Below are 14,075 nucleotides of genomic sequence, written 5' to 3'. Positions count from 1 at the left end.
CCTTGGACTAATTGCTTGTGACTCTCCCAAAATAACAGCTACTCTCCTGTAACTGGAATACAAATTCACACCACCACCCTTCATCCTCAATTCTTCAGAGCCTGAGAGGGTAGAAGGAACTGAGAATAGGGAAAGGGGAGGAGGGGAGATACAATTTTGCTCATGGTGGAGGCCTCAATAGTCAGGCTATCTTAGAGGCTTCTAGGCTTGATGTAAGCAGCACAAGAGCATCCCAAAAATGGGGATCTGTACTGAATCTGCTCTCAGAACTCCAGTTACAGATGAGCAATTTTTCTTCTTTCCTAGGAAGGCGTTGTCTGGGAAAGTCAACTTGAGTACATTGAAAATAGGTCACCATGGGCCTTTCAGTAATATACGGCGGCTGTCCAACACCAGTCATCCTGAGCAGAACTCCTACTTCCCCACTGAGTGGACAGTATACTGGGAGGATGGCAGCATCTGGAAGAAATACGAGGGGGTAAAAACAGTAGGACTCAGATCACCCTTTTTGGGGGGAGGGCTGTCTCTTCAGGGTATAAATCCATTTTGAGGACCTGTCTGTGTATGGTGGTAAAGGCAAGGACTGAATGAACATAGATTTGGAATTCCTTTTAGTGCCAGGAGATTGGTTGCTCCAGCGCGAGGGTGAGCTCTAACCATGAGGAGCAACGTGTGGTGGAAGTGACTGGCCTTCTTCCAGCTACTGTAACTGCAGCTCTCCCTTTCTCTCCCCTCTCAGCCCCTCTCGCATGATTTCCTTGCTGCCTTTGAAGACTACACACAAGAGCATATCTTTCAGCTGCGAGGCCACCTCTACACCATGGACTTCAAGCAAAGTCTAATATACAACCATAATACAGGAAACAGCCACACTATCCAGCTCCGGCCCACTTATCGCTCACCCCTCCAGATGTTGCCACAGCTGTGGTAAGGAACGCCACAGGTGATACCATCACTAATGGCATGTAAGTGGTACTAGGATGAATTAAATTGTGTCTTATTCTCACTTTAGGACAATTCCAAGCAGCCCCTCGGAAATGCATTATCCTCCCACTTCTAACATCCTTGGAGAAGATCCTACAGATGGTTACAACGGCCCATATCCTGCCTACTGGATCAAGCGTCCAGAAGGCAGTGTCCCATTTGCGCAGGAGGAGGTGTTGCCATCAGAAGCAGCGTACCAAACCATTTACACCCTCTTCCACAAGTCTCTCTCAGAGGACAAAGTTCTTCTGCTCTCAGTTCACAGGATCCGGAATGACTTTCTCTGGCAAAAATACTGCAGGTAAAATTGGTGCTGTTCCAGAGGGGTTCAGAGAGAAAGAGGGTTAGACCAGAGTGGAAGTATTGATTGTGTTTCTCATTGCCTGGGATGCAAAAACATGAGCCCTCTGAGGACTGGAAATCTGTATCTCATTGCTAATGTGCTAGTGTGTGGATCCTGCAGTAGGTAGGTGGATGAGTGAATCCAGGTGCTAATGCCCCACTGTGCAGATCCTGCTGTATTCAGAGATGGGAAGAAAGACCTGTTTGAGCACTATGGGATCTTTCTGCATATATAAACAAGGACTGTGAATCTCAGGGCTTAAGTCCCAGGGTGTGGATCAGCAGCACATGGTACTAGTGCTAGGATTTACATTTCCAACATCTGAACCATGCACCAGCACAATGTCAATATCTACATTCCAGTGTAGGATTTAAATGGCCAGCCTCCACATGTGGTGTGAGTATTCTTTAAAAAGAGGGCTAGAGTGCAGAAATACATAGTTAAGGTTACCTAAACAACCTTAACTCTGCCTCTCTGTCACCACCTCCATGGCAGCCAGAAAGACACAGTGAGTCACAAATCATATTCAGGTTTCGGATGAAGCTGAAGCCTCACTGTGTGAAGGCAGGAATAAGTGAGATGGTCAAATTTAATTTCTTAAATGAAGGGTGATTGATGCAGACAGAAGTACAGGAATTACAACTGCGAATGCATGAGCAACACTCCTACTCTGACACATGCTCTATACAACTGTGCTTATTAGCCAGCTTTAGAGGGCTAGAGCATCTAGAAGTTTGATGAGCTTCTGTAGCCCCACTTCCATTTTTCAGAGTGAGTGATTAGATTATTTGAACTTGAACTCCAGGTTAATGGAGAGAAACATTTAGCCCACAATTTGTTTTCTTCATGTTGAGGAAGCAAAAAGATGGATACACACAGTGGAGATGGGATTAGGTTCCTGGTTGAGGTGCTGGGGAAGTAACAAGTTTCCCCGTAGGTCAGTAACTAACCACACTTGTTTCTCCTTTGCTCCCTCCTCAGCCAGAAGGATTTAATGTCACAGAGCCTCTCAGCAGAGGAGAAATTGAGGCTAGAGAAGCACCTCTTCCACAGCACCTCAGCCAAACGCCTGGAGTTCACCTGCCAGATAAAGTTTGACACTCACCTCTCAGGATCACATATGTATGGCAGAGGTTGCTATTTCAGTGTGAACGCAGACCAGGCTGACCGCTATTCCCAGGCAGGGAAGGGTGGGCTGCGCCACATGTTCTTGGCCAAAGTATTGGTCGGCAAATGTACACGCGGGAAAAAGCATTATTGGCAGCCTCCACAAATAGAGTCTGGTAGGGAATGCTTTGACTCATGTGTGGATAATGTGGCCAGTCCAAATATTTATGTGATCTTCAATAGCTACCACTGCTATCCATACTTCCTGATCAGCTACAAACTCTTATCTGACCCTGTGGTGCTAGATGATTGATGGACAGCTCAAGGAAGAGGGTCAGTTAATGCTCACTATGAATATGCAGCTTCACTGATGAGGACACCCAACCCTTCCCAGGAGCAGCACACCATCCTTTCCATCCCCCACACCTCATCTCCTTCCTGCCATGATCCCTACAAAATGTTCTATAACCCGTCCCATGGGGATGCATAGAGAGAACGTGCTAGGTAAGAATGCGTCTAAAAGCTTTCCAGCATACCTGAAAAATGAGTCCATTTGGTTTCCAGAGGGTCTTCTCTCACCAGATGGGCAGTTTGCTAATAGTTGTTCAACACAGTACATTAGTACAAACATTATTGATGGTTATGTTTTCACTAAGTTTAAAAAAAAAAAAACCTGGACCAAGATTTTGAAAGTTGGGCAGATGCCTAAATAGGGACTTAGGGGGTTAACTCCGCACTTCTATTTTAGACCATCGTGGCCATTTTCTCCCCAAGATTTAAAATTGTTAAAGTTTTGTAGCATTAAAACTTATTACTAATTTTGAGCACCCATGGAGTGTAGGACACAAAGACAGTGAGAAGTTGCAGCAGCCGTGGAAATGCAGGACAGAACTTCTTACATCCTCCTTCCCTTCTTGAAAGCCTCAGATCTTCTTGCATTAGCACTCTTAATTGAGCCAAAAATTTACAGTGACATCCTGGGTGCTTGGGATTACTCAGTTTCCTCTGAGCTAAGCCACCCAACTCACTTTGTTATACTGTATTACCATTCAGGGGGCTCGATTTTCCCTTTTTGTTCAGTATATTTTATGATACATTTTAATAGGTGTTACATTTCCTTGTTTGTTTGAAAAATGAGTGATAATTAAACCTTTCATGCATTCTCTGCTGTTCTAAAAGATTATTAAAATGAATTAAAATCTTGTGCCAGTTGAAAGACTCAGTGTACAGTACCTCTTCCTTCATTCAAACACCGGGTAGTTTGTTCCTCCATTTAATTTGACAGACTTCAGGAACTAATTAAATTCCCTGTTTTATGGGCAATAAGGCATAATCTGGTCTGCCCATAAAATGCAGAGACTGAAACATAATGGTAGGCCCTGATGCAGTGAATTCCCCTGGAAGTTAGCATTACAATATAATATCAGAATGATAACAAAACACAAAAATTAATATGAAACATCCAGCTTAGAAGCTACACGTTGATCTGACCAGTATTCTCCTGCCTGGCTCCTTTTATGTCAGTTACTTCCAAGCCAATGCTACTGCAAGAAAGCCATCATCATCTGGGAGCTCAACCCTTGTAATGTCTTTCTAGTCCACCCAATTACAAAGTGATTTCCATAATTTCAGTCATTCTTCCTAAAAACTATAACAGTTTACAAAAGCTGAGCGTCCACCCCAGAATACTGGCAGATGCACAAACCCCATAACTTTCTTCCAGTCCTGCTCCCACCCAAATGCAGTCACAGAGCCAACACTACTGCTGCCCCTCTCTCAAGCTGACCTGCTCTTGCCCACAACCTTAGCCCTCTCTCACTGCTTCTTTCCAGTCTCTTATCTCTGGTGCAGGAGTCATGTACATACAATGGGTTTCCTTCCATACAAATGCTGAGGGGTTACCCTGGTTGCACATGTGTCCTGTTTCCAGGACAAACATGTAACCATACACTGGAGCCCTGATGGAGGTTTCCCCTCAATTTCCCCAGATATATGCTCACCATAGATCAGGACGCTGGGAGCGAGGATTGTGCCTACTAAAGGTGTGTAGTTCTGTACAATCCCCAGTTCAGGCCAGTCACTAAATGCCACAGTCAGGACCTAGGTTTGCTTCCTTAAAGAGAAAGGAATCAGCATATTCAGAAGGAAATTCAGGTGCATGACAGATATTTGTCTCACATGACCAAGAAAGCAGATCCAGGAAATACCTCTCTCTTATAAACCATAGCCATCACCATAGTACAGTCTGCAACGGATAGTACATTTACACCCTGGAGAGTCTAATACAGTTTTATTATATTTATAATATTCCTATATTATAGGAAACACAAAACTCTCAAAGATCTTTACATTACAGCTAATATTTCTCATGACTAAGTCATAATCTTTTTCACTGGGTTCTTATCCCAGTTGGGCAGAGATTCCAGTTTCTTGGAGACTTCCAACCCCAAGTCCTAAAGAAAGGGGCCACATTCTTCTTCACTTGCTGAGAGAAATTCTCTGCCCACAAGTTCATCTTGGAAGGGTTGTCCGTTGGGATGTTAGACATTTTCTGGTCATCTGAGAAGAGCCGAATGAAGGGTTCCCAGCCAAAGGCTTCCTGCAGCTAGAAGGCAACAAGGAGCTGCATTAAAGCTGTAGCCTATGCCCCTAAATTAAGGTTAACCAAAGACATTGCACCTCATCCCACCTCCTGAACATTCATGATCAAGCTTCCAATTACACCTCATGAACATCAATGGTTACCACATCGCTGAGTATCTAGTTCTTTGGTCACTGTCATCTTGGGGGTAAAGCTATTGAAAATAAGCTTCAGTGTTTGGACTTAAATAATCAGGAGGGACCTTGAAAACTGTTCTACTCTGAAAAGTGACTCTCAAAATGGTATCTTGGGTCTCTGTAGCTCATGTGACTCACAAGTTTCTAAATCAGGCATGCTCAGTTTATAAATAAGATGAGGTTTATTTGAAAAAACAGCCCTGAAAAGTCAGCCTGAGATCGGGGACACACCTGGGTTCTTAACTGTTTGCGTATCAGCAGTAATAAAGGCTCTGCAGACTGAACTAGGCCCCCACTAACATCTGTGCAACACCATTGTTTTCAGTGGATTTCGGTGTGTGTAAGTGAGTCAAACAATTCTATTTATGATGCACAAGGAAGTATAGGAAACAGCTAGTGTTCTCTTGGCTAGATGGGTTCTGCAGAACTAACAGGAGTAAACAGTTTTCTCACCAAAGTGAATAGATACACTCAGTGGCAGATTAATGATTTTGCTGCCCCAAGGCCCTGAAATAATTGCTGCCCAGCCTGCCCCTAGCCCCGCCCTGACTCCACCCTTTCCCTGCCCCCATTCCAACCCCTTCCCCAAAGTCCCCGTGCTAACTCCGCCCCCTCCCTGCCCCTATTGGATCCCTTCCCCAAATCTCCACCCCGGCCCCGCCTCTTCCCCCAGCGTGCCGTGTTCCCCCTCCTCCCCGCCCCGTGAAACAGCTGTTTTCGCGGCACAAGTGCTGGGAGGGAGGGGAGAGAAACAGGATGCGGCGGCATGCTCGCGGAGGAGGCATAAGCGAGCTGAAGTGGGGGGGCGGGGAGGAGAGCTGCTCCATAGGTGCTCAAATTTGCCGCCCCTGCAAATTTGCTGCCCAAGGCCTAGGCCTTGTTGGCCTAGGCGATAATATGTCGCTGGATACGCTCGAGCAGTACATCTGTGAAGTAAGAAGGTTCCATTTTCAAATGAGCACCTTACAGAATGGAGAAACACTTCAGCTTGCATATTTTAATGTGCTGATTGGTGTGTATGTGCCATCATTGCCTTCTATTAAACAATGTGTCAGAATTGCTCAAATATGTGACTATAGCATCCTCTAATGGCCTTAGGCCCATAATAAATAAGCCATACAGTGAACAGATTCTCATTTTATCTGAAGTTCAGTACTCAGCTGGGAGAGGTCTCTTCTTTTTCATCTGTTGCTAGACCCGTGAATTTACTGAACAGAGCATGCAGCTGGGCATCCCGTGACTCAAAGTGTTGAAAGAGGGGTGGAGTGGAGATCAATGTAGCCATCTGGGAAGCACCGCATGAAGCAATTCCTTTCCCCTTTCCTCAGAATCCCATTATTACGCCTGGGGGAATTCTGTGTCACTGTGTGCATGCAGAATTCATGGCCCCTGCAGGTTTATTTGCTTACCCACGGAAAAATGACTTCTGATGGGGAAGCAAAGGGAAGCCACAAGAGCAGTCATGCACCCACTTCCTGGCAGCGCAGAAAGGTCAGTTTGGGCACCCAGAGCAGCTGGTAGAGACATAAATCACTGCCTGGGAGGGGCTGGGTAGAGGGTGGGTAGGTTCCCTCTGGCAGAGGAGAATGTAGCCGCCTGCCTGCTTAGTGAATTGTTCCCATTGTTCTTAGTGAATTCCCCCAGAAGTATAAAACAGATGTAAAAATTTTAAGGCTCCTTTACGTTGCCAGAGTGGTGTAAAGGAGCCTTATGGTAAAGGATAGTATGGCCTTATAAATGCTTATGGAGCTTTAGTGATTAGAAATGGTCTACATATTTGGACTGAAAAAATTTCCTATTAAAAATGTGCTCCAAGAGCTGTTTGCTACTGACCTTTCTGGAGATGGTCAGTAGCCAATATAAATTATGAGTTTGAGTCCCCAGCCCTCACTTGCTCTTCAGTTGCCAATGATGTAACACGGAGAATATGCCTGCATATTTGTTGACTAATAATAGAAGTTAAGGGTCAACACTAGCTACATTATTATTATTAGACAGAGAGGGTTACGGGATTCCCTTCAATGCTCCTGGCCAGGGTATACCCCACCAAATCTGAACTCTGGGGTACAGATGTGGGGACCCACATGAAAGACCCCCCTAACCTTATCTTCTAGCAGCTTAGGTTAAAACTTTTCCAAGGCCCAGTGTTCTGCCTTGGACAGATATTGCTGCCACCACCAACTGATTTTCACAAATACTCAGGAAAGGGTCACTTGGAATCCCAATCCCCCCAAGCCTCTTCACCCCCTTTCCTGGGGAGGCTTGAGGATAAAATACCAACCAGTTGCCTTAGCAACGTGAGCACAGACCAACCCTTGTCTAAGGACTTTGGAATCAAAGGATTCTTAAAATTTACCTTTTTTTAAAATTAAATACAAAAGAAACATCTGAAAACTCAGGCTTCAGGGATTAAACACCAAAAATAACTTTCTTGGGGTTTAGCTTAAAGGTTACAAGTGAAACAAAAGCACCTGGGGTTAGCACAGAGGAATTCACAAACCAAAACACCCAAAAAGGTTCCTAATCGCATCCATCTTAACTTTTCCTGTGCTACTTACATATCTAGGGTTCCAAATGAGGAATTTCTGGGTATGATGCTGATGATTTCCCATACCTGGCTTAAAGCTTACAGCTTGCTGACTTCCCCTCTCTCCAGCCCAAGAGACAAAGAACCCTTCCTCCCCCCAGCAGCAGTTTTTCCAATTTGAAAGGGTCAAGCCTCCCTATTGAGTCCCCTGGTCAGGTGCCAACTCGGGTTAAGCTTCTCTTAACCCTTTACATTAAGGCAATTAGGGTACAGCTGCTAAGGAGGATTCTATAGCTACGGACTGGCTGGATGGCCATAAAAGGGAGCTACTCTCCCTTATTTATCACAGCTCCCCACTCCCATTCTCCATCCATTGTATTGTAATTGAAATAAATTACCAAACTAATTGAAACTAGCTGGACTGTATTGCATTATTTTGACAATTTTGAAGAATTTTAAATATTTTGTGCAGAATTTTTAATTTTTGCTGTAGAATTTTAAAGATTTTGGCACTGAATTCCCTGAGGAGTACATTATGGAGCTCCCCATGAAGGGCCTCACACCCACAGAAAGATGAGAAAACTGATAAAACATCACTTTGTGGAAGCCGAGAGATCTAATCAGGGAGCCATTTTTGTAGAAGCAGTTTCATAAGAATATCTGACTCCATTCTCCCCATCTCACCTACAGGTAGGTCTCCAGCACAATCCAGACACTCCAGTCCTTTAGCCAGGCCCCTTTCTCAAGCTAATATCTGACCCTCTCCCTCTGGCACCCCAGGTGAAGCTCTTCATGAGCTCTCTGTCTGGGAATTTCTAGCACTTTCTCATGCACATAGACAGACCAGAGGTTTCAGGTGGCCTTAGTGGTGTGAGGGGGGAATTCCCAGCTTCCCCACTGCTGGTTGTGTCACAGCTCATGAATGGGACCCCCACAGAACCAGGGCCGGTTCCAGGCACCAGCTCAGCAAGCAGGTGCTTGGGGCGGCCCAGGGAAAGTGACGGCACATCGGGCTCTCCGGCAACAATTCAGTGGTGGGTCCCTCAGTCCCTCTCGGAGGGAAGGACCTGCTGCTGAATTGCTGAAGAAGAAAGCGGCGCGGTGGACCAGCTGCTGATCGCAGTTCCCCCCTACCCCCCGCCGCTTAGGGCGGCAAAAACCCTGGAGCTGGCCCTGCACAGAACATTGGCTTGTATGTATTCCATGTTCACTAACTCCTTCACTGAATCCAAATGGCACATGATGGGGAACCCAGCATGCATCCAGCCTCGTAGGAGGAGATGGAGCTAACATCCCAGAGGGGAACTCATTTAAAAACCGTTACTTTATTGCGGGCTTTAGAGCTATACAACAATTCACAAGAAGTAATTCATCTGGCAAATTCAACCCCTTGTGCTGCTTGTGAGCTATCCTAAAGCAGATTGTGGTTTCCTCACATTTTATTTGATAAGTTAAATTATTTTTAAAACACGATTTGGTGTATTTGATGCTCCACATTCACACACTGTTCCATGTTGCTCAAGTAAGTCACATGGTTTTGTTTCTATTTCTCTCCCCCTCCCCCTGAGTAGTGCACTTCTGGTGAGAATACTTGCACATGGGACTTAAAAACTCAGTTTTCACAAATACTGGCTCATGCAACTCTGATTTGTTTTCCTATGAGCATTTACCAGTAACACTTGCTCTATTACTAGTGAGACGAGCAAACGAGAGGAGCACAACAAAAGAATTCAACACAGAAAAAAAAAAGTTCTTTGGAGCAGGGACCATCCTTTTGTTTTGTTTTTGTACAGCGCCTAGCACAATGGGGTCCTGGTCCATGACTGGGGCTCCTCAGTAATGCAAGTAATAATAATAGAAGCATGCACATTAAACATCCCCTCCTGCTCCCAAACAAAACACTCCATTGCACACCCAATTCTCCCCGGGGGGAGAGGATGAGAGAACAAGCCACATGTGACAGCTATTAGCAATGCACTACTGGAAGGTGCCCAATTACTAGGGTGATGAGGGTGGTATTAGAATAGAATTCATTAAGACATTACAATGAATGTGTGTGGAAAAATATTTGGGGTTAGGTGAATACCACAAATCCTAGTGTTTTCTTACCATATTATACCCACCTCCCTAAGTGCTTGAGTGGGTGGGAGGTGCACTCTAGAAATAAAGCCTATTTAAATGTGGTCTATGAGCATCAGTAACAACGACAAATTCTACCGGCCCTGCCTTTTAGTCAGATCAGCCAGAGGCAAGCCCATAGGAACCAGGGCCGGCTCCAGACCCCAGCGCGCCAAGCGCGCGCTTGGGGCGGCATTTTGCCTGGAGGGCGGCAGGTGGCTCCGGCGGACCTCCCGCAGGCATGACTGCGGAGGGTCCGCTGGTCCCGCGGCTCCGGTGGAGCATCCGCAGGCATGCCTGCGGGAGGTCCACCAGAGCCGCGGGACCAGTGGACCCTCCGCAGGCACGTCTGCAAGAGGTCCCCCGGAGCCGCGGGACCGGCGACCGCCAGAGCGCCCCCCGCGGCGCGCCGCCCTGCTTGGGGTGGCGGAATTCCTAGAGCCGCCCCTGATAGGAACCATAGGATGCATACAAAGGTTGAATGACTTGCCCCAAAGCTACACAGTGGGAGACTGGAATGTAAGAGCTCCTACTCTCCAGCTCAGTTGTCTGCACTACAGGGCTACTCAGCTGCCTTTTATGACAGTAGGTTATACTCACCAGCTGAGATCTGAACATCTGCTACACTCGTTTCTGGCTGAGGAAACTTCTGCGGTGCTGCTGCCAGCTTAGCTACAGCTGCCATTATCTGCTCCCAGAGGGTCAACAAAGGCTCTGAGTTGTCTATATGGCAAATGCTGTCATAAGACATTGTCAAGATGAGGTTCTTGGTAGCTAGTTCCCCACCATGGAGCAGGATAGTGACAGATGTTGGTCAGCCACTGGTGCTTAGAGGTCTCTCTCCTGTAGCAGTGTGGCAACAAAATTAAAACCCAAACATCTACAGCAGAGTATATCACTTCAGCTGTATCTTTTTTGGTTTGTTTGAATTCTAAATCAGGAAATTCAAAAGGAAGATCTCCCAGAGCAACATTAACACAGTTGTATTGCACCCCCCCGTGTGGATTCAGTTAGGTTTTTAAATTCATATATTCCATGCAAAATGTTATGAAAATTGTACCATTTGTTTTGATGGGTTTTAAATTGACTGCGGCCACTCAGGAAAAAAAAAAAAGCTGTCACTGCTGACAGCTCAGTAAAAACACTGCTTAGTCTTTAGTGCAAGTCAAAAAAAAAGCAAACAAAACATTAAGATTGTTTTAGGATTTTATGCTGCTGCTCATCTCTGTATCTGAACACCTTCCATGTAAAGACAATAGCAACAGTGAAGGGGGAAGGGAATTAGAGTTGTGACTTCAGGGGAAGGAAAGTGTTAAACCCTCTTTCCTCCTGTAGATGACACCTCCGGCATTTTACTGAGAGGGAAAATTTAATGCTGTTACTGTCACATAGCCCCTACTTCATTTGTCTGAATACTCGCGGCTAAGGTTTTTGCCTCACAAATTCTTTTGATGATGATCGGTTTTGTTAGACTAGCAGATGTTCTAAGGGCTATGGGGCAAAAATATACCTAATATAACCTCACTGATTTCCGTGACATTGGGTTTACTTTCATTAAGGCTGCTTGTGCCTTATGTACAAGAAGCACTGACGATTATGGGTCAGTTTAATTATGAGCTTTATAGATCAAAACTGAAGAAAAATTATGTAGGAAAATACTTCACAATTAATTTTTAAATCAGAAATTATTAATAATCCTAATCTGTGGCCTAAATTCAAATGAATGTACCCAGGCACCACTCCCCTGGGTTAAGTGGAGTTGTATTTCCATACCAGTGGTAACGTTGCCACAGGTCTGAGTTTAGCCCCCTACCTATGAGAAGTCTCACAAACAAACAGCCTTAGAGTTTGCTCTACTCAGCGAGCCATACATACTCACTACAGACTTAGGCCAGGTCTACACTACAGAGTTAGGTCAACATAAACTGCCTTAGTCGACCTAACTGTGTAAGTGTCTACCCTACAGCATTACTGCCGCCAATATAAGTCCCCCACTACACCGACCTAATAACTCCACCTCCACAAGAGGTGAATGCAGACACTGAATTACTTATATCGCCTGTCAGCACCGTGTGGGAGCCCAGCTCCCAGCACTGAGAACCTGGGCTCTCAGCCCCCTACACTGCCCCACTTAAGTTGTTGCAAGTGCTCCTGGAGAGAACACACACCAGTGGCAAAAGGGCAGTGTGAACATGAAAAACCGCAGTAATTACTATGGTGGTGGTACATCAACCTAACGTAGGTAGACTTCTTTGTGTAGTGTAGACAAGGCCTTAAATACACTTTCCATGCACACCTGGCTCCTGTCCACGTCAATAGGAGTTCACGTCCCTTAAGCCCTTGAAGCAGGAGACTTGTAAAATACACAAGAATGTGCCATAATGATTCTCTCTCCAGCCTTGTTTGCACTGGCAAGTTTCTATGCAGTATAGCCGCTTTCTGCGATGTAACTCCCGAGGTGTACACACTGCCAAGCCACTTAGTGCACAGTTGCAGCGCTATTAAAAAAAAACACCTCAATGAGAGGCATACCGCTTTCTGCACCGGAGGTACAGCACTGCGGTGCCAGTATAGACACCCTGGTTGATTACAGTGCTGCGATTGACCTCCAGGAGGTGTTGCACACTGTCTATTCTTGCCTCTCTGGTCATCAGTTTGACTTCTACTGCCTTGCCTCCAGGTGACCAACCGTGAGCCTCACCCCTTAAATTCCTCAGGAATTTTGAAAGTCCCCCTCCTGTTTGCTCGGTGACACATGCATTGGTCTCAGCACATCTTTTCAGGTGACCATGTCTGCTCCACACACCAGGCGATCCCCCGCTTGGAGCAATGCCAAGCTGCTGGAACTCATCAACCTTTGGGGAGAGGAGGTTGTCCAGCCCCAGCTGTGCTCCAGCCATAGGAACTATGATATTATGGACAGATTTCACGATGCATGACAGAAAGGGGCCATGACCGGGACACACTGCAGTACAGGGTCAAAGTGAAGGAGCTGATGGAACGCCTACCACAAGGCGCGGGAGGCAAACGGCCGCTCCGGTGCTGCACCCACGAGCTGCCAGTTCTACAAAGAGCTGGACATGATACTCGGTGGCGACCCCTCCTCCACTGCAAAGGCCACTGTGGATTCTTTGGTGGCTCGTGTGCCAGTCAAAAGCGGATCGAGCCAGAAGGAGGAAATCTTGGACAAGGATGTGGAGGGGAACCCAGAGGTAGAGGACAACTCTGAGGTCAGAGATGCATGACAAAGAACAAGACTGAAAGGAATACACAAAGGACTAGGAAGAATATAAACTATGCTTCCCCAAAATTAATATTAATATTAAATGAGAAACATGATGCTGCCACTTGGTGGCAGCAGAGGTGAAAGATGAGGGTGGAAAAGCACTTGCAAGCATTGAACAGCTGAATGAGAACTGTTCCAAGTGGAGTCACTGATACTTAGAGGTATGCTTTTGTTTAGGTCTTCAAAATCAGGAACTGTAGCAACATTGTCTAGTGAAAGCTGTGCAGTGCATTTATTCGTGTACTTACCAAGCCTGAAGAAAGGAGCCTGCATAACCCTTTTCACACCCAACTGGCTGCCCTTTGGCACTATGATATAAATGAGGCCACCCCGGAGAGAAGAGACAGACATCTCCCGATCTTCAATGCTGTGCTTGCATATCACCACAGGGGCACATCTTAGGTCCTCTTCTCCATTGCTTTATCCAGTCCAATACTAAATGACTCAAGCAACTGGCACTTCTTAGAAATGTATTTGCCCATCAAGATTGTAGGGGAAAGTCTACCCTGGCTTCTGGAAGGGATGGAGGGAAGAGAATGGAAATGGACTACACCTAACCCAATACCCATTGTATATTGATAACTTATGATTAAGGATAAGATTTTGTCATGGAGGTCACAGATTCCATTACTTTCACAGGCCTCCATGACATTTGCTGCTTCAGCCCTGGAGCTCCGAGCTGCTGCTGCAGGCCCCGCAGCTGTCACGGGTGGATCTTCTTGGCCTCTGTGTTGCTGTAGGACTGGCAGCAGTAAATGCTCAGGTTGTCAGTCAGAGCTGACTTGCACACCACCTTCTACTGAGTTAGCAGGTCATGGAGGCTCTTTAGGTTGGGGTTGATGCCAATCCTCCCTTTCTTCCCAGCACCTAGCCACTTAATGGCATCGAGAAGGAACTGTATCAGCTGCAGCACATAAGTTTGGCTCTCATGC

At 46.0% G+C, this 14,075-nt stretch overlaps 1 protein-coding gene and 1 pseudogene across 1 annotated transcript; one reads left to right on the top strand and one right to left on the bottom strand.

The window, feature by feature from the left end:
• The first annotated feature begins 206 nt into the window (after positions 1-206).
• Positions 207-3,698, top strand: LOC123352351 (protein mono-ADP-ribosyltransferase TIPARP-like). Its single transcript, XM_044992353.1, has 4 exons — positions 207-478; positions 740-927; positions 1,013-1,285; positions 2,309-3,698. Exons 1-4 carry the CDS (start codon positions 239-241, stop codon positions 2,745-2,747), a joined length of 1,140 nt encoding a protein of 379 aa, XP_044848288.1. The 5' UTR covers positions 207-238; the 3' UTR covers positions 2,748-3,698.
• A 1,076-nt stretch (positions 3,699-4,774) lies between these two features.
• Positions 4,775-10,542, bottom strand: LOC123352398 (annotated as a pseudogene).
• Positions 10,543-14,075: the final 3,533 nt, after the last annotated feature.

Source organism: Mauremys mutica, chromosome 1 (assembly GCF_020497125.1).
Source record: "Mauremys mutica isolate MM-2020 ecotype Southern chromosome 1, ASM2049712v1, whole genome shotgun sequence".
NCBI classification, from domain to species: domain Eukaryota; kingdom Metazoa; phylum Chordata; order Testudines; family Geoemydidae; genus Mauremys; species Mauremys mutica.
The sequence above is the reverse complement of the archived record's forward strand: the minus strand, read 5'-3'. Positions and strand labels throughout refer to the sequence as shown.